The 20,805-nt window shown below is 46.4% G+C and overlaps 1 protein-coding gene across 11 annotated transcripts in view; it reads left to right on the forward strand.

The window, feature by feature from the left end:
• The window catches only part of Fas2 (neural cell adhesion molecule fasciclin 2), a 335,700-nt gene that overhangs the window by 113,027 nt on the left and 201,868 nt on the right, over window positions 1-20,805 (forward strand). For all 11 annotated transcript variants that reach the window (XM_037423629.2, XM_037423630.2, XM_075893992.1 and 8 more), the window contains exon 8: window positions 10,066-10,205. In XM_037423629.2, coding sequence (XP_037279526.1) covers window positions 10,066-10,205 — 140 coding nt within the window. The remainder of the gene's footprint in view (window positions 1-10,065; window positions 10,206-20,805) is intronic.

The following is a 20,805-nucleotide window of genomic DNA, read 5'->3' on the forward strand; positions in this document are numbered from 1 at the left end:
TCACTGACACCAGGAAAACTAGTGAGTGAGTTCAGTAAGTATGGTGTAGTAGTTGGGATTAAATCCAGAGCAGACGTAACGGCTCTTCTCTTGTTGGTTCGGTTACCATTTGAGTTGAAATCCAAACATCAATTAACAAATGATTTATTCTCCGCTGTCATCTCTGTGACAATAGGAGTGGTACCTGACCAATCAATTTTAGGAAAGTTAGTCTCCCAATAGGAACAGATGAGAGTGCGGAAATTGTACAACCAGTGAATTCAACACATCATGCAATTCATTTCAAAAGTCAGGCGCCGCATTAGGCAGCCTATAGCATACACAGAACGGAGCACTCTGATGACGTAACGGAATATTTGCACGAACCATTTCTGAGGAAGTACTCACCGGCACCATGTGCGACTCTAGGTTATCGGTTACCGCTATAAGCACACATCCCCCTCTTCCGCTACCACGATCACAGCGATAGACTGTAGTTTTTGTCGCTATCAAATAGTTCTGTACTGGCTACATTAGGCGAAAGCCACGTTTCGGTGAGTGCTACGTCCGCGCAGCACGAGTTAATTACAGCAGATGATGAATCTCGCTTATTGATTATGCTTCTTACATTTGATAGTAGGAAGCATGTGCTAGCCGAAACCTGGGTCGCATCATTTGGCATTCGGGCTGAGACAAGCAAGGGCCTCTACTTGTAGACATAGGAGCAGACAGAGAGTTGTGCCCACTTTGGTTTCTACCGGATTCCAGTTCACAGATGCTATCGGTTGTTCGCGAGTACAGGAAGCACTTTTTGTTTATATGAAGTCTGTTATAACATACTGAGAACTGCTGTTTGCTAGCTTTTCCATACTCGAAAAGCTTTTTACGCACACTCTTCATAGTCGCACTGAAGTCTTCATTAACTGAGACGTCACAAGCTTTGAGTTTGGCACTAGCGACCAAGATGCTCTCGCGTAGCTTGAAAGATGCGAATTTAAATATTACAGGTCGGCATTTTCCTGGTGCGCGCTTTGCCAGCTTGTGCGCGTGAGATACAAGTTTGTCATTCTCACTCAGGTCAAGATTCAGCTCTCTATTAAAGATACTGCATGCTTTTTTTTTCACTCTGGGTCCATGTTTCGGATGCAGTGTCTTCAATGCCGTGTAATATCAGAGTATCGCGGTGGGAGCGATCTTCTAGTTCGTTGAGGCGTTCATCTAACGCTGTGAGTTCTGGCCTTATGCCCACACTCGAGCTTTCACCACTTGACTTGAGCACATACTGTCCTCGACCAGAGAAAGCCGGCTGTGAATGTCATAAATTTTTTCTTCGAGCAAACTTCGCGCTTCCTTGACAGCGTTGAGAGAAGCCATAACCTTGCTGTGCTTCGCGTCAACATTTTTACGAAGTGATTTTATAAAGGAAAGTGGATTTTTGTGCTCTTTGCTGTTTTCTCCTTCAGCGGCCCAGGATTCAATTCTACATCACCCGCTAGAAACTATAACCCTGCTACATGTACACACTCGCAACCAAGAGGGAACAACACCTGTGGGCATGGAAGTACTAGCAAGCAACGATCGCTGGACTTTTTACAGTACAGCGGAAAGGGGCAACCCACCTGTACGATATAACAGAATGGCGATTGAAGCGACTGCATCACTGCTGTGCTTCCACGCCCACTGAGTGGAGACCGAAGTTCCCAGCTGCTTAAGAGGCGGTCCTGTGAAGCGTATGGTGATGTGGAAGACCGGGCCGGTGTGAGCACATGCAGGGATTCTTGACGAACCGAAACAAGACGATTGCAAGGCACTGAGGGCAACGCAAAAAGTCTGATGAGTAGCAAGCTGTCACATTGGGGCGGTGGTTGCTCTGCTCCTGCGCTGTTTTCATGGTTGCACGTCAAGGCGGTTATTAAAACCTGCACGATAAAACAATGTCGATTGAAGCGGCTGCATCACTGCTGTATTTCCACGCCCACTGCCGCTCCTGTGATGCGCATGGCGATGTGGAAGACCGGGCCGGTGTGAGCACATGCAGGGATTCTATAAGAGGCATCAGTGTGCTTACAGCAAAATATGAATTCATAAGAACATGCATATGAGGTACCCTGCTTATAAGAAGAGGCATCTCATATAGAAGACAAGAATCGCTGCCGAGAGCATGCCTACATACATACATACATACATGCATACATGCATACATGCATATATGCATACATGCATACATGCATACATACATACATACATACATACATACATACATACATAGGTCAGCAAAACTTGTGGAGCTTACTCAGGCTCACTCATGAAATATATTTTGAGCTTTAGACTCACTCGGACTCACACTACCGAAACTTTTTATTCTACCGGACTCACTCGGGCTTGCCATAACACTACTCGCCTAGACTCACTCAGACTGGTGGCTCAGTCTGAGTAAGTTGACTCATTAGATCGTTAGCCTTGAATTTCCTTCTTTGACCTTGGTGTCAATGCTTTTTAACACCAATATCTTATGTAATCAGGGCTCTCTCTTGGCGCTGTTTGACATCGTACCTTCGAAAACTATTTCCGAGTGCTTGGAAACCAGTAAGATCACTTTTTTTGGAAGAGATGACAGCATAACATTTATTTCTCAATAACATTCCCAGAAGAGTTGGGGGAGAAGAGGTCATGGCAATCTCCTGCCTAGTTCACGTCTCTGATTAATAAATATTGATAATGAAATGGTGTATCACTGACACTGCTTTTGAATACTTGTGAGTAGACGTGAGTAAAAAAATGAATTCAGGTAAGGCTGATAGTGATGCTGAAGATTCTTAGATAAGACCTTAGGTCCGCAAAAAAAAAAAGGTATAACTCACTCAGATTCACTGAAGATTCACTGAATTCACTCAGATTCACTCATTCGGATTCGGGCTCACTAAAATTTTACTAAGTCGAACTCCACACACGTGAATGTTTTTTTCAACATTCAATGAGGATGGGGACATGGGCTTGTTGGTATGGTAGCATGATGATATATGGTAGTGCAGACAAAGGACATGAATGTGTCTTGAATGTGTCCTTGTCCTTTGTCTGCAGTACCATATATTATCATTCTTCAACAGAATTCTCCCAGACTCGTGGCTCGATCTGAGTCAGAGCGAGTCGACTCATGAGTGAGTTCACCGGTCTATGTATAATATGTATATATACATAGTGCAACTTATTTCCTGACTAACTAATCGGTGATCACACACTTGGCACATGCTAGCAGAAAGAAAGATTACAGTACGACTTTGAAAATATATATATATATATATATATATATATATATATATATATGGTAGCGACGTGATGCTATTTAAGAAATGCTTATGAAACTGATCAAGAAATGCTTGATTACTAATAGATGCAGTGCTATTGGGAAGATGGTCCATAAGACTATAGCTTGGGTAAGTGCTGATGAATTGAACGCACTAGTTCGTCCACTTTTGTGCTTAATGCTATATAGGTCTGTCCGATTTGCTTGCACTGCGTGAACCAGTTCCAGGCAGCCCAGAAGAAAGTGCAGCCAGAGCTGAACTCGTGCAGCGCCAGTCCAGCGGGTACACGCATAGCGTGACACTAGCTCCACATTGAAGCAAGCGCCCGATTGCAGGCAGTGCAGCCGGTATACCACCAGTAGCTAGCGTGCTGGCGTCGCCATGTTTCTAGCTTGCTCGATGTGTGCTTGCGTGTGTTTGAAAACATTGGTGTGTAAGCTGGCCAGTTTTGTCCAAAAAAAACCACGGTATCAGTTGCAACACGTACAGCCATCGTGTAAATTTTTATAGAATGGATAAGAGTTCAACGAAGTCGTTGCAGTTGTTGCGCTCAAACTGACTACGTTGCCACGCAACATAATCCCAGAGTACTGCAAAGAATCCGTGAGTGAGTAGCTTGGTTTTTTTTCCTAATGCAACAATAGGCCAACCTATGTTCAGTGTTGAAAAGATGTGCTTGGTGGTTTTGGGATACTCATGTGGAAAGCGCATTTTGTACCCCTTTGCTGACCGCTTCTTTGACACTGCCCTGTCGACCGTACGCAGTTGCGTTGAGCAAGCCTTGAATTTTTTCAGCAGTGTGAGTAAGGTAGTAATTGCCTTTAGCCAGACAGGAGCAGGAATACAGCGAAGTCAGTTTGTAGCAGAAAGCAACGACATGGGGCCTAAAAATGCCATATGGCGCATAGGTGCTAGACACGCAGATATCGGAAAGCAGGCGGGGTGCTTAACTTTTACAGCAACGCATTTTGTCTTCATTCATATCGGCGTCAACTGAAAGTATGCACCAGAAAGTCTTTTCTTCGTTCTGCTGAAGTGCAAAAGAAATACTGGGCTGGCACTCGGATCGTTTTATAGCGCGCAGTGCTGACGCCAAGGAGCATTTCAAAGCTATCAAGGGGTGCGGCCCATCCAGGATACGCAGGGACTGAAATAGCGATAGAACACTGTCTGCTTTCCGCGATACATATGTTGGCTTCTTATCGGAATGCTAAGCGACAACTGTCAGTTTTATTGAAACGCGGAGCGATCGCGTGGACTCTGATAATCTGCTGGTTATTTGCGTACTGCGTGGCGCCTAGGCTACCTACGCTGCCGGATGGCTCACGCTGTGCGCGCAGATTTGGAGTGATTTGCTCGTCCCCACTTTGCTCCAGACTGAGCATAGATGGGCAGGGTAGTGTGTTTATTTAGCGGGGGGATAATAAACTTCCGCCATGCGAAGTGCGGCACAATTATCTATACTCTGTTTAACACATTAGGTGCAAGCAACCTCAGTCGCAATGCTGTGGTGGCTGTCGAGACCTTTTACAGTTTTTACCACCCAGAATATTGTTACATTTGGACGAGTTAAGTTGCCAGTTGGCATTTCGGAAAACATCAAGCACTGTGGACAGACGGGTAAGATGGTCGTCGAAAGTAGTAGAAAAAACAATAACGTCGTCAAGATAGCAGAGGCAGATGGTCCACTTCATGCCTCGAAGGGGAGAGTCCATCATGCGCTCAAAAGTCGCGGGGGCATTGCATAATCTAAAAGGCATCATCTTGAACTGATAAAGTCCATCAGGCGTCACGAAGGCCGTCTTCTCTCTGTCTTTGTCGTCCACAGTGATCTGCCAGTAGCCTGAGCGAAGGTCTATTGAAGAGAAATATTTGGCACCGTGTAAGCAATCGAGTGCATCATCTATGCGCGGTAGGGGATAGACATCTTTCTTGGTAATATGGTTGAGATGGCGGTAATCAACACAGAATCTCCAGCTATTGTCCTTCTTTTTAACAAGTACAACGGGTGAGGACCAGGGACTAGATGAGGGTTCGATTTTGCCCTTATGAAGAATTTTATCAACTTCTCGCTGTATAATAGCACGCTCCGGGGCTGACACACGGTAGGGCCGTCGGCGAATGGGCCGAGCGTCACCGGTGTCGATGCGATGGGTTACCATGGATGTCTGGCCCAAACTACGGTCGCCGAAGTCAAAGATCTCCCGATAAGAAGCAAGCACACGGCAGAGAGCAGAGACTTGTTCAGAGGTGAGCTTGTCAGATAGTATTGGCTTGAAAAGGTCGGAACAGGAACGTGACAAGAGCGACGTTGATGAAAAATCGGGTGGCGGATCGGTGGTTAGGGCGGAAACAGTGTGGTCGACTACTGGTGTCAGATACGCAAGTGACATGCCGCGAGGAATAACTTGCGCTGAGAAGCCAAAATTGAGGACGGGAAATAAAGTTCGGTTGTCCTTAACGGTAACCACCGTGTTGGGGAGTGCAACATTACGTGTCATGGCCACGTCAGAAATTGGGGAGCAACATAATCATCATCGGGTACTGGAGGATATGGCGAGAGTTGGACTTGGACTGCGGCTTGCGGCTGAAGTCTGAGGAAATCGACAGAGCGTAGACGAGGTGGGCTGGTAGAGACGGTCTCTGAGAAGGATGGTAGTTCGAGCCGAAGAAGACCTTTGGAACAGTCAATGAGCGCAGCGTGTGAAGTCAGAAAGTCGAGTCCAAGGATGAGGTCATGAGGGCAGTTTTCCAGTACAGCAAACAAAACTGAAGTTTGATGCTCAGAAATCGTTATTTGCGCAGTGCACATTCCAAGGACCGCAGGAGTACTCCCATCCGCTGTACGAACGGTAGGTGCAATCGCAGGCGTCGGAACTTTTTGGAGGCGGCGGCGGAGGTCTGAGCTTATCACAGATAGTTGCGCACCGGTATTAATAAGAGCAGTTACAGGTAAACCATCAACGAGAATTGTAAGAAGGTTGCACCGCTGGTCGGGAGTAATCAGAGGATTTGCAGCCCGAGTCGTGTATGCAGCGTCACCTCCGGGGGCTGCACCGGCTAGTTTTCCGAGCGACGGTCGTAGAGAGACCGAGGACGGCGGGGTTAGGGCGAGCGGCACTGACCACGCACGGGCGATGGCGAGCGGCTGGTCCGACGTTCTGAATTATGCTCTGCACCTGTCTCTGCACGGCAGGACGGGGCATAGGGTGCACGTTCGGAGCGAGGTCCCCAATCATAGAAGCTCGGTCGAGGTGATGAGGTCCAATGGCTGCGGCAATGGCGAGCGATGTGTCCTATCCGATGGCACGTGAAACATATGGGCCGATCATCATGAGTGCGCCATTCAGCTGGGTTTCGTCTTGGCGCGAACGTGCGGTTCGGAGTGGCAGCCGCAATGACTGGACCCGAGCTGGAAGTAGCAGGGGCATTTTGATGAGGTGGCGAAATGCCCATATTCGCGATCTCTTGGCGAACCACGGCCTGTATCATTGAAACAGCATCGAGGTTGTGTCCTGGCACGGTGACGCTAGACATAGCGGGTGCCATAGCCTCGAGTTCCCGACGGATTATTCTGGTGACGTTTTCCGGCGCTGGTGGTTGATGTAGTGTGGGCAAATCTTCGCAAGAGGACGTAGCCGCCATGTTGGGAAGGCTGTCAAATCGGTGAACTATGCGCCTACTTCTCGCCTGTTCGAAGCGACGGCATGCTTCGATGACCGACTCCACCGTCGAGCAGTCCTTGCACAGCAGAACATTGAAGGCGTCATCGGCAATTCCTTTCAGGATGTGTCCAACTTTGTCCTCGTCGAGCATGTCCTTGTCGACCTTGTCCTTGTCCTTGACGGCACAAAGCCAACACGTCCTGGATGTACGCGATGTAGGGCTCTGTGGATGTCTGGGCACGAGTCGCAAGCTCTTTCTTTGCGGCCACTTGACGTCCGATGGGTTTCCCAAATAGATAGCGCAATTTCTGCTTACAGACGTCCCAGCTGGTCAACTCTTCTTGATGTGTCTCGTACCAGAGTTTTGCCGTGCCATGCAAGTAGAAGATGATGTTCGCCAACATAAGCGTCTGATCCCAATGGTTGCTGCTGCTGACGCGCTCATATAGAACCAGCCAGTCATCGACGTCTATGCCACTTGTGCCGTTGAATGGGCCTGGGTCACGAGGTTGCACCACAACGAACGGTTGCGGGGCTGATGGATCTTGTTGACATTGAGTAGCCTGGTCAGTCATCGTGGTAGCTGCAATGTGCCGTCCGCTGCGAAGATCCAGCTCGTGGGGCTGTATAGCGAGTTGTACCCAGCACCTCCACCATTGATGTTATGGGGAATAAAGTAAACACAATGAATATACTGGCGAGCTAATGCGTACAACGCTGCTGCAGTCCGAGCACGTTCCCCACAGCACTTCGTCGTCGTCATCCTCTGGCATCTACTTAGCCCGTGACAATATTTTTTTCTTTTCGTTTCAGTCCGAGTAATAAATGAGCATTTTTGTATCACAGACACACACCCACACACCTTTGTGGGTGGTGAGTCTAGTAAGCGTACTAAATGTTTAGTGCAAATCATTGGAGTTTTTTTAACCAGAAATAACTTTGATAATGGTGTTTGACGCAAGAAAGTTGCTCTTAAAATAATGCACGTTGCTCCAAAACACACCTTTTGGTGCTCCAAACTTTCTTTAAAACTTTCCTTTTACTGGGCCATAGCTGCTCTAAAACAGCATTAGTCCTGCTCCCCGAGCTGCTCCAAAACACTGACAACCACTTTCACCCCTGGTTCCCTAGACGCGCAATGTGAGGTTTCTATTCAAAAAAGAAAGGAGCGCTTTCAAAGCTTAATAGTTCAAGTGCATGTGCAGAATAAGGGCAACTGCAATAAGTATCCTCTGTGATGTTCTCTGCTCTTAGTTTTTTGGTTGATTTATGGCCAATTTTCACAAGATAGTGTTCGTTACATTGGTGAGGGAATTTTAACTGTAATGATCAGTGAAAACCTGGAAAAGTCAGGGAATTTGGTCTATGCAATTAGCTAGACACACAGTGACTAAATGCATCTATCCAGGGAAAATCTGTGCTGCCGTAAAGCCCCACCTCAAGATAAATGAACTCGCATCTATTCACGATTCTTAAGATTTAAAAGCTTGATATACTGGTTGATGTGCTTTTAAGCATAGGATGTTTGAAAAGGTAATGTACTGTATTTATTCGCATATTTTGCTCACTTTTTCTAAGGATTTTGGGGTTCCAAGAAGGGGTTGGGCAAATTATGCAAGGATTTCGTGGGTACAAACGAAATACTGTGTCACAGTCTTAATGTGTGCAGTATATATGTTAAAGAAAAAAAGAAAATAAATTGAAGTTTGAATGAAGTGTACTTGTTTATTTCACAGAATTAGCACATACTTTAACTAGTTGGATGTGGCCACGCGTCATCTAGTGGGAATATGATCGCAACATCTGATTGGTAGTTGTTGCCGCTGTCACCGCCTTCCCAAAGCGAAGTGTACTTGTTTATTTAACAGAATTAGCACATACTGCAATCAATTGGATGTGGCCACGCGCCATCTAGTGGGAATATGATCGCAACATCTGATTGGGAGTTGTTGTCGCTGTCGCTGTCACCGGCTTCCCAAAGCGCATCGTCCTCGGTTCCGTTGAGCCCGTTCGAATGCCCCATTTTCTTGGAAGTTCTTCGCGACAATGCTGGGGGAAACTAGGTATTGTGACACGGCGATGCCGAATTATCTGAGCATCCGTGCATAATTGAAAAGGCCTTCTTCAATAGAGGGAAACTTGCATTTGCAAGTGCGCACTCTTCTGCTTTCTTGATTACCGTTCGCGCCGATTGTCACACGTTGAAGTAAGTCACCTTGAAGTGCTTTGCGGTAACATGGCTCCCGTTTTCTTTTGCCAAAATTTACAACTGTCAACTTTATTTTCGCTGCATATATAATTACTATAGTACATCGCATGGGATCCATAAAAATGCATCAGTCAGATGGTGGAACCTAAACTTCCGAAATTGACCAAGCGTGTGTTGCTGCGCAAACGCAATGAACAGTTGACGCATCAGTCCCTCGCACGTCCTCGACGCAGAAAGTTGCCCATGCCTTAACACGAGCATGCATTTTCATGGTTTCGACGAGGCGCCGGCCTGCCGGAAGCATTGGAAAATCCATACTCTTAATGCATGCGCCGGTGACCTGGCTCAGGCAGGTCAGGGAGCACAAAATTTGCGAGTAAATATTTTTTTAAGAACACTGGCAAAATTTTGGGGGCACGCAAATTATGCGATGGTGCAAATTTTGCAAGTAAAAGCGAAATTTTATAGGAAATTTTATATGTACGAAATTTTATATGCGGAATTTAATATGAAATTATATATATATATATATATATATATATATATATATATATATATATATATATATATATATAAATCCGATTTCAAATTATTTGACTGAATCACTGTTCTTTGAACTTAAAGTTTACTCTTTGCACAAGCCTGAGTTTTGGCTATGGTAGAGATTTCTATGGATGGGATTAAATTAAAACATGCGGGTTGCGAGCTGTAGGATTTTGGTAGATCATACTCGAACAGAAAATCTTGAATGGAAGAGCACTCATTACTATCCACATGAAACATGTGCGCTAAAGGGAGCAACTTGGCAAGCAAATGCTTTTGATTGGCCCCACAATGTTTTATTCTGCCTCCGAGTAGTGTGAATCTGCACGACATAACAACTTGTACCATTTCTGTTCAATTCCAGTGAAGCCTAGAATTACGGAATTCCAGAATGCGACAGTGTCTGTTGGAGAAGAGGTGAAACTTGAATGCCGTGCACATGGAAAGCCCATACCGGACATGAAGATCCGCCGGGACGGAAACGCTCACTTCCTTCTGGACCAGGTAAGTAGATAGAAGCACGTCTTGACAAACTTGATTCAGTTTTGTCTGCCAATCTCGAGTTTGGATATTTATATTGTTCGAGTAACATCAATCTGGTTAATTAAAATTGTAAGCCTGAAAAGGGCATTGGTTCTGCTTCTTGCTTATGTATTAGGCTTTTGCAAATATTTAAGCTCTTAGAGTGATCAAAGGAATATTACAGTATTTTAAGTGACCGAATAGGTGTACATTTTGCGCAGCGATGCAAGATATATCGGATATAATGACCATAATTCGGTGCACCTATACATTGAAACTACATCCATGTTTAGTGAACATTCTTCAAAGCCTCCTAGTCTTCCAGCGAGCACTTTTGACACGGTCGCGGTAAAAATATGGCACACACAAATCAACGTCTTTAGATACTGTCTGCTAAAAAAGCCGCTCCAGAGGCGGCACCAACTCGTATCCGCTCCGAGGGTGGCACTGGCGTAGCGTTGAGGTTTAGCTACCTGCCACTTCCTGCGGCAGCGTTGATTTTTTTTTTGTTCGCTTTCTCGGACCACTGTGGCAGGAGAGAGCTTGAAGGTTAGATTTTGGTCATCGCAAATTGTATATCACATGTGACACGACGATCGAGCAGGCTTGGGTGTATTGGGAGTTTAACATAGTAAACATGCCGACCTGCAGCGCGCCGGGCAGTCAAAGTAGCTATGCCTCCTAGAAAAACACTTGTGATTGGCAGCACTTCCTAAAAGCCCCAAATGACCCTGCAGTTCCCCCCGCAGGGACGTCTGCGCAAGTAGGCGTTTGGTGTGTAGCGACACCACGGACCCGAGCTAACAGAGAGGGTTCCGACTCTCCCCCCTCCCCCCCACGCCTTGCCGTGCGTGGCTTTGCTGTGTCTGGAGAAAAGGGGATCCTGGGGCTTGAGCGGTCGCCGGGTGATTAGACCTTTAAGGCCCCCCGGCAGAGCCAACACACCCCTTTGGCACCGGCTTCATGTAGACGGCACCCCTGGACTGACCCACCCAGGGGAAATCGGCCGTCGCCTTTTCCTAGCGCTCTCTCTCGCTCTTTCTCTCTCTCTACATCTTCGTCGCTGCCATCACTTTTTATATTTCCTGTCTTCTTGTTTCTTCTTTTTACGTCCAATTTTTCTGGCGGCGAGAGTTAACCCTGTACAAATAGCCAACCTTGGTCTAGGCGTATTGGGTTATGGTGGCATATATGACTGTCGTCTGCAAGTGTTTAGTATTCACAAACTTGTAGCGTCCCCTCGTTGGGCTCCATGGTGGGTGGTCGGCAACGCTGCTGAATAAAAATAAGACCGGCACGCATAGAGCATTTCCCTTACTTACCGATCGTACCTGCTTGAAGCGGGTACACACGATGACAAAGTTTTTCAACCAGCCAATAAAAACATTTTCTCACTTTCACTTTATTCACTCTGAGGAAAGTGGAAAGCAAGCCAGGACGGTATCTCGCTTCATAGTTGCCAGGTGTCTTACTGAAACTCTCGCAGCTAAATACAAGGTAATCAAAATGACTAGCCGAAACCTCCTCCTCGAAGTTCGGGAGAAAGAACAATTTGAAAAGCTAGACGCTCTCTCAACGTTCGGTGGTGTATTGATCACCGTAACACCAGACAGATCAATGTACACAACTCGTGGAGTGGTAATATTGACACAGACTTACTTAACCTGACCGAGACAACTTTTGGAGGGGTGGAAGAGCCCAAATGTGACCAATGTACAGAGAATCACCAAGAGAAGAGACAGCAAAGAAACACCAACGAAACACTTAATACTCACGTTTGCTTCCAGTAAATTGTCAGAAACCATTCAAACAGGGTACCCGAAGACCTCTCTCGGGCCATACATACCAAACTCCCGTCGTTGTTTCTAATGTAGGAGGTATGGCCATGGCTCTAAAAGCTGTCGTGTTGGCCAGACTTGTGCACAATGTGTAGTCCTGGGCCACGCGTTTGATAAGTGCAAAGAGCAGCCGCACTGCGTGAACTGTGAAGGAAACCATGCCGCATATTAGCGCTTCTGTCCATACTGGAAGAAAGAAAAGGAGATAATAAGGCTGAAAATGAAAGAAAACATTTCTTTTGAAGAAGCAAGAGAAAGGATTTCGCCATTCTATGGCTCAACATATGCTGATGCGGCGCGTCAGGGTGCATCGCCGTACGAGCCCTTGTCAATCCTTCGGCTCGCGCATACGAAGCCGGTGGTTGTGGTACTTGCCCCCAAGGCGTCTTTAGTCCATACTACTCGGCCTACTCGTGAACAGATGCCAGAGACTCCAGGGTCCTCAGGTCTCAAGGCCTCGCCTCACTAGGCGAGGCCCAGAATTTGAACTACCAGCTCGCAAGTGCGGGCATCCAGGACCTCCAAGGAGGCGATGGATACGTCGATAACCTTTGTGCCGAAAGAGCCGCGTGGCTCGTTGGAGTGCGCCAAGAGAACAAAAAAAGCAGAAAACAGAGCCTGGTGACGGCCCTGTTACTTGAATCGAAACTTCGTGCCTAAACAGCCACTCGCCTTTCATACACACAGCACTACAGACGAACCTCGATATAATGAACATGGATATAACGAATTATTGGCAATGTCGAACTACCAACAGAAGGTATAAAAAATTACATGTATTTTGGCATTTTTATAGCGAACGAACTCGAGCTCGCAATGGATATACTGAATTTCCCGGACCGCTTCTGGAGTGAGCATTCGGCTTCTCCGCAGCACAGCAACAATCAGGCGAACCCGCATTTACATTTGATGCGCCTTACGCGGTCCAGCAGCGTAGACGGCCAACCATGATTTTTTTTATGGTGTCCGAGATCGGCGAGATCGGATATGGCCACTTACTAAAATCGCATGCACTTGTCGCGCCGGTAGAATGGAGTGGTCTTGACGATCGATGGCGGGGACGCGTCAGTTTGCACACCGCCATTCCGGGCTAGCAGTTGCCTTGTTGAGTGTGTGTGGTGTTTTCTTCGTTTGCACGTTTTTGTGGTGCTCGGGGGTGTGGTACACCGTCACCATGGCGCAAAGCGGGAAGAAAGGGACTGCCTTGATGTATGCGACGAAACTGGAAATTCTTCGGCGTGTCGACAGAGGTGAAAAGAAGTGAGTTGCTGCTGATGCTCTCAAAATACCTCGCAGCACATTAAGCACGGTGCTGAAGCAGAAAAAGAAAATTGTTCAGCAAGACGGCGGAAAACATGCCAACGCACGGCGTATTCGACCCCCTGCCTTCGAACGTGTTGAAGAATGTCTTCATAAATGGTTCTTCGACGTACGGGCTAGGAATATTCCTGTGTAGTGGCCAATGCTGCAGCAAAAGGCAAGAGACATCGCTTTCATACTCGATGCCAAAGATTTTAGTGTCAGTGCAGGGTGGCTGCAATGATTTAAGAACTGGTACGACATCGTCGGAAAAGCTGTCATGGGCGAAAGCGAATCAGCGAACGCCGCAGCAATGGACAAGTGGCTGAAAGAAGAATGGCCTCAAATTCGTGCCAGATATCATCCAAAAGATATTTTTGATGCGGACGAAACTGGCCTCTTCTGGCAGATGCTGCAGCGCCAAACTCTGGACACCCACGGGCAGAAATGTCATAGTGGCAAGCAAAACAAGGCCCGGATCACGGTCGTACTTGCTGCGAACACGGATGGTTCGGCAAAACTTCGTCCATTTGTGATCGGCAAGTTTAAGACGCCGAACTGTATGAGACGCTGCCGCGACCTACCAGTCACCTATGCTTCCAATCGGAAGTCATGGATGACATGAGAGTTGTTTGGGAAATGGTTGAGGGAGTGGGATACGCAGCTTGGAGATGAAGGCAGAAAAGTGTGTCTCTTCGTCGACAACTGCTCGGCACACTCCGCAAATGTTTCATTGAGCAATATTGAGCTCAAGTTTCTTCCGCCCAACACCACTTCCAAGCTCCAGTCTTTAGACTAAGGGATCATTCGTGCCTTAAAAGCAATTTACAACAAAGGCTTATCGAGCGGCTGCTCATTCGTCTTCGAAGGAACGAAGACCTGAAAATTGACTTGTTGGGTGCCATACAGATGTTGAAGGCCGCTTGGGAGAGCGTGAAGAAAGAGACTGCCGCGAACTGCTTTCGGCACGCTGGCTTTACCGTTGGCACTGAGGCAGCTGAGGCACAGCGAAAATGTTGAAGGCTCTGAAGAGGTTGTCGAGCTCGATGAAATGTGGAGCGATTTTTCACGGTTTGTGAGCGATGTGCCGGACACGCTCACACTGGGCGACTTCGTTGGCGACGACGACGCGTCAGAAGCGGTTGCTAACTGACTGACGTGGTAATTCTGCCGAGGTGACAGGCCAGCGAACCGAGATTAAAGCAGCGGAAGTTGAAGATGCTGTCTCCGAAAACATTCCGCTGCCAACTTCTTGCGAAGCTTTGGCTGGTTCGGCTCTGGCGCGGCGCTATTGCAGCATGATGGAAGGCACCGGGCTCAAGTTTGTCGAATGCCTCGGCATGGCAGAGCAAGGCATTATACGGCACGTCATCAAAAAAAAAAAAAAAACCAAGGTATGTTGCACAGGTTCTTTCCACCTCAATAAATGTATTTTTGTTCAAGTAAGTGTCTTGTCGATTCCTGTCATTCTGCCGGCCTATTCACACCAGGGCTTGGCGATTTTTCGATGCAGTTTTGTATAGCAAGTTCGGGCTATAGCGAACTAGTTTGCGAATATTTCCGGATTCGTTTTAACGAGGTTCGACTGTACTTCACTTTCACCATGAACGCTCAAATCATACAATGGAACATCAGGGGCCTTCTCAGGAACCTTGACAATGTCCAAGAACTTTTACACGAACATTCACCAAAAGTGCTGTGTGTACAAGAAACACACCTAAATTCCAAACACACCAACTTTCTCCGTAAATACGTTACTTTCCGAAAGGACCGTGATGATGCCATTACGTCATCTGGAGGTGTTGCCATCATAGTGAATCAAGGAATTGCATGCGCTCACTTGCAACTCTGAACATCCCTTGAGGCAGTGGCTGTTCGAGCTGGGCTTTTTAACAAACTGATGACAACGTAGCTCCGAGCTATCACCTAAAAAAACATGACTTAGGGTTTTTAATCGATGAACTTGCGGAACCCTATGTTCTCCTTGGAGACTTGAATGTGCATCGAAGACTATGGGGCGACTCTCCTTGTTACGCCTGAGGTCGACTGATCGAACAGTTTCTTCTCTCTTCCGGTGCGTGTCTCCTGAATCGAAAAAAAAAAAAAAAAAAAACCTATTATAACCTCTCTAACAATACCTATTCTTCTATAGACCTAAGCATAGTATCTCCATCGCTTGTGCCTCTACTCTACCAATCCCTATGGAAGTGAGCATTTTCCCCTAGTTTTGAGCACACCTACATCGACTGGATGCCCACCACAAGTTCCCAAATGGCTCATAAGCAACGCCGACTAGGAACAGTTTTACAGCTGAACTCCGCTACAACGAATGCCGCTTCAACGAAATTTCCGCTACAACGAAAAATTCACGATTCCCCGTCAGCAGTCTATAGAAGTCAATGCTTAAATATTGTCGCCGCAATGAACACTTTTTCTTCGATCATCCTGCTTCAATTAAATTTTACGATGCAATTCCAAGCTCAGATACTTATTGCTATGCGGTAAACCCAATATTTAACATTTCTATGCATTTTCAGAGCCTGAAAATGTGTCAACGAAGTGTAAAACGGGCGTTGGCACCACCAGAAATCGCCGCTGTTTAGAAAGTATGGGCACTGCCACTGCTCGATAGCGATAGCAATGAGACTGCCCTGCTTTTGCCACTGGCTTGCTTTTGAGCCGCAGACGAATCGAAGCTGAAGCCCAGTCGCTCAGTTCGTGGTTTCCTTCACGTAGCTGCTGGATACAACCGCGGAACGACGCCTTTCCCCATTCCGATGCTTATCATTATGTTCTTGGCAATTGAGGTAGCTAATCAGAGCTGCTGTTAGTCTGAATTATCAATGAAATCAGCTAGGCGCAAGTGATGGATGATAAGAATGGCATAAAATAATGCAAAAGCCGCCGCTCCACAATACCCTGCCTCCATCTCGGCGTTGTCGGATACTTTTGTTGGCGGACGGCTGTTGGTGTTAACCTGTTAATGCAACTGTTTGGTTCGTTCACAAGGCGGTTTTAGGCATCGTTTCAGCGTGCTTTTCACCATGGCCTCGCTATGCATGAGTCAGAATGACGTCGTGACACTGCTGGGAAAGAATAGGAAGCAGTGGACATTTTTTGAATTTTGAGAATAAACTTTCCCTTGTTTTGCTAGCTCAGATCAGCTATATTTTTTCTATTCACTACAACGAAGTTATCGCTTTAACGGAATTTTTTTCCCATCCCGTCAGTTTCGTTGTAGCGTGGTTCAACTGTATACAATCACTCGTTTAAGTTGGCATGACATATGTACTTTAAGCATTGATGCTGCTGTCAACTACTTCACAGCGCTTTTGATTGATGGAGCAACAAAATGCATCCCAGATATGAATGGACACCCTTGAAAACGACATATGCCGAAACGCATGCAAGCAGCAAAAACAAAGCTTGGAGGTTGCTTCGAAACTCACTGACAGCTGAAAATCTTGACAGCTTTAAGAAAATAAAGTCTCGTGGCAGGAGATCGCGTTGGCTGGCCAGAAGAGAAAGCTGGCAGAAGTTTTTGTCAGGGATCAATTCATGCGCACAGGAGGCTAAAGTCTAGAACATGGTTGGTAGGGTAGCAGGAAGACAAGTACACACACTCCCACTCGTAAACACACCTTAGAAGATCAGGTGAACTTCCTCGGCACACACTTCGAATGGGTGTCCAGCTCCTCACACTATACTGATGCTTTCCAAAAATACAGTAGAAGAATAGAAAAGCAGAAACTCGGAACACAAGTGTACAAGATACGAAGCATACAACCAAGCTTTCAACTTAGCTGAGCTCCAAACATCACTAAACTCCTGCAGTAATTCCACCCCATGTTCTGACCATGTGGTGTACCAAATGTTAAAAACCTACCAATCGAGACGCAAACAACCTTACTTTGCTTGTACAATGCTATCTGGTTCTCTGGTGCTATCCCTACTTCCTGGAAAGAGGCTATTGTTATTCCCACTTTGAAACAGGGCAAGGATCCTTCTTCAGTTTCGAGTTATAGGCCTATTGAACTTGCAAGCTGCCTGTGCAAGCTTTTTGAAAAAATGATAAACAGCCGACTTGTACATTTCTTTGAAACAAACAATTTGTTCTACCAATTCTAGTGCGGCGTTGAAGAGGGTAGGTCCACCACCGACCACCTTGTTTTTATCGAGGCACAGATCAGAGATGCTTTCGTTCACAAGCAATACTTCCTTTCTGTGTTCCTCGACATCGAGAAGGCTTATGATACGACATGGTGCTTTGGAATATCAGAAGACCTGTCCCACCTTAGCGTGCGTGGCAGAATGTTTACTATAATCAAAAGTTATTTGTCAGACCGGAAAGTTCGCGTTCGAGTAGGCAGCGTTCTTTCCCAAACATTTGTCCAAGAAACAGGCGTGCCATAAAGTGGTGTACTTAGTTGCACACTTTTTATTACAAAATGAATTCTTCGCACTTGTTCATTCCTCAGAATATGTTTTATTGTACATATGTCGACGACGTCCAGCTTGGTTTCAAATCTTGTATTCTGGCCATGTGTGAGCGGCAGGTTGTTTAGTTTGAATGAAGTCTCCGATTGGGCAGAAGAAAACGGGTTCCGACTGAATGCACAGAAAAGCATGTGTGTCATGTTCTCCAGGAAGAGAGGCATTCATTTTGAGCCTGATACTCGACTGCAGGGGCAACATGTTGCTGCTAATAAGTTTTTAGGCCTAATATTGTACACTATGCTAACCTTCATACCACACATAAAGTATTTAAAAAACAAGTGCGTAAAAGCCACGAATGATCTAAAAGTGTTGACACACACTACATGGCGAAGTGACAACAAGTGTCTGATGAACTTGTATAAAAGCCTCATACGTACTCGCCTAGACTATGGGGCAATAACCTATCAGTCTGCGACACCTACTGCCCGTAAAATGCTTGATCCTGTTTATAATCTAGGCATTTGCCTCTCTATGGGTGCTTTTCGCACTAGTCTCGTGGAAAGCCTGTACGTGGAATTGAACGAATGGCCAATCCATCTACAGAGATGTTACATGTCTTGAAAATATTGTCTTAAAGTGAATGCTGACAGGCAACACCCTTTACATTCTATAATTAATGACATGTCAAGTTCTGTTGCATATGAAAACCCGCCTTCTATGAGACAGCCCTACTCAGTCAGTGTGAGGGGCTTTGGGAAAGAAACCGGTGTGCCATTTGAGCACCAATTAATGGCTCCCGCAGCATGCCTGCCACTGTGGCAGTTGCAAGCGATAGATGCGACGTGTAAAATGCTTGATCCTGTTTATAATCTAGGCATTTGCCTCTCTATGGGTGCTTTTTGCACTAGTCTCGTGGAAAGCCTGTACGTTGTGGGGGTCTCGGCGAGGCGAACAAGCGCATCGACACGCCACTCTCTTGGTGTGAACGGACACAGCAGACGCGGTCGGTACAACGCACACAACATACATACATTTAATAACTAATTTAGACGACGATATCGTCCGCCGAATGATACATCTATTTTAATTAACACGCTACCATACAAACAACATAACGCAGTGACGCACTAAACACACAATTGCATGATAAACACACACTAACACACCCAACACACTAACACATACCCAAGGCGGCGTCGCCAACGCTTGACTTTCCACGTGGGACTCCGGCGCGAAGCCCGCGGTGCCGAGCACCGGGGGCCCACGCTACAGACAACCGTTCGCGGCAGCCGCCACGCGCAGAAAAAGCTCGCTCAACGCTCGCCCACCGCCAAGGCCTGCCTTCCGCCAGGGGCCACCGCCGGCGCTACCACTCTACCAACAGTGGTACTCAAAGCGAACACAACGCCATCTATCGCCCGGCGGTGGTCAGCACCGAAACAAAGCCTTGGGGCGAGACACGTGCGCCACGCGGCGCAGACAACCTTACAGGGGGGGTTCAGCACCCCCACAACGTGGAATTGAACGAATGGTCAATCCATCTACAGAGATGTTACATGTCTTGAATATATTGTCTTAAAGTGAATGCCGACCGGGAACACCCTTCACATTCTATAATTAATGACATGTCAAGTTCTGTTGCATATGAAAACCCGCTTTTTATGAGACAGCCCTACTCAGTCAGTGTGAGGGGCTTTGCGAAAGAAACCGGTGTGCCATTTAAGCACCGTTTAATGGCTCCCGCAGCATGCCTGCCACTGTGGCAGTTGCAAGCGATAGATTGCGACGTGTCTTTCTTTGAGGTTACAAAGCACGTGCCCATTGCACATATTCAGGCATACTTTCTGGATATAACGAAATTGATAAATTCCAGGAAAAATTCGTTATAAAGAGGATTTCGTTATATGTAGGTTCGGTACGAAAATTTGGAATATAAGCGCACAAATTATACAAAAGGGGACTAAAGGCAAAGCTAACCCAGAGGACTTATTTTAAGGTAAAAAAAAAAAAAACTGTGTTATTATTGCAATGGCAATTATATTGATTCTTTCGGCATGTTTATGCCGTCGCGTCATGTTTCGTAACCAGTCTAAATTGATAACATGCCCCGCGCATCGTAACTTTCACGAGCACCGTTTAATGGCTCCCGCAGCATGCCTGCCACTGTGGCAGTTGCAAGCGATAGATTGCGACGTGTCTTTCTTTGAGGTTACAAAGCACGTGCCCATTGCACATATTCAGGCATACTTTCTGGATATAACGAAATTGATAAATTCCAGGAAAAATTCGTTATAAAGAGGATTTCGTTATATGTAGGTTCGGTACGAAAATTTGGAATATAAGCGCACAAATTATACAAAAGGGGACTAAAGGCAAAGCTAACCCAGAGGACTTATTTTAAGGTAAAAAAAAAACTGTGTTATTATTGCAATAGCAATTATATTGACACTTTCGGCATGTTTATGCCGTCGCGTCATGTTTCGTAACCAGTCTAAATTGATAACATGCCCCGCGCATCGTAACTTTCACGAGTGGGTAAAAGCGCGCGATCACTGCTGAAGCAGAGATCAAATGAGTCGGGCCATCCCTATTACTTGGAAAGTGCATAAGATAAAATCTCCTGCATGTTAGAACTGCCGTCAAATACTTTGAGAGAAAACCACCCGTCTCGAATGAGCATGAAACAACGCGGGGATGGGGGGGGGGGGGGGGGGGAGTCGCTTGAGTAGCAATAATGAATTTTGATTTAAGGGCAGTTGCGATTGCTGCCGCGCTTGCTATCTCGGCGTGTATCGGTGCGTGCGGTTTCAACGCGAAGGGACTGTGTGAAAGAGCACTTCTCTCTGGAGCGACCATATTTGCTCACACCAGCGTTTTGTGGGAGTTCCGCGATATCAAATCCATAAGAGTTGGCTGCCAGCCTTCTTATAACATTACAATTTTTCGTGATCACGTTCATTGCATTGCATTCAACGCGCCGTCGTGTTGCTGGAACTAATCGGCTAATC

Source organism: Rhipicephalus microplus, chromosome 4 (genome assembly GCF_043290135.1).
Source record: "Rhipicephalus microplus isolate Deutch F79 chromosome 4, USDA_Rmic, whole genome shotgun sequence".
In the NCBI taxonomy this organism is placed as follows: domain Eukaryota; kingdom Metazoa; phylum Arthropoda; class Arachnida; order Ixodida; family Ixodidae; genus Rhipicephalus; species Rhipicephalus microplus.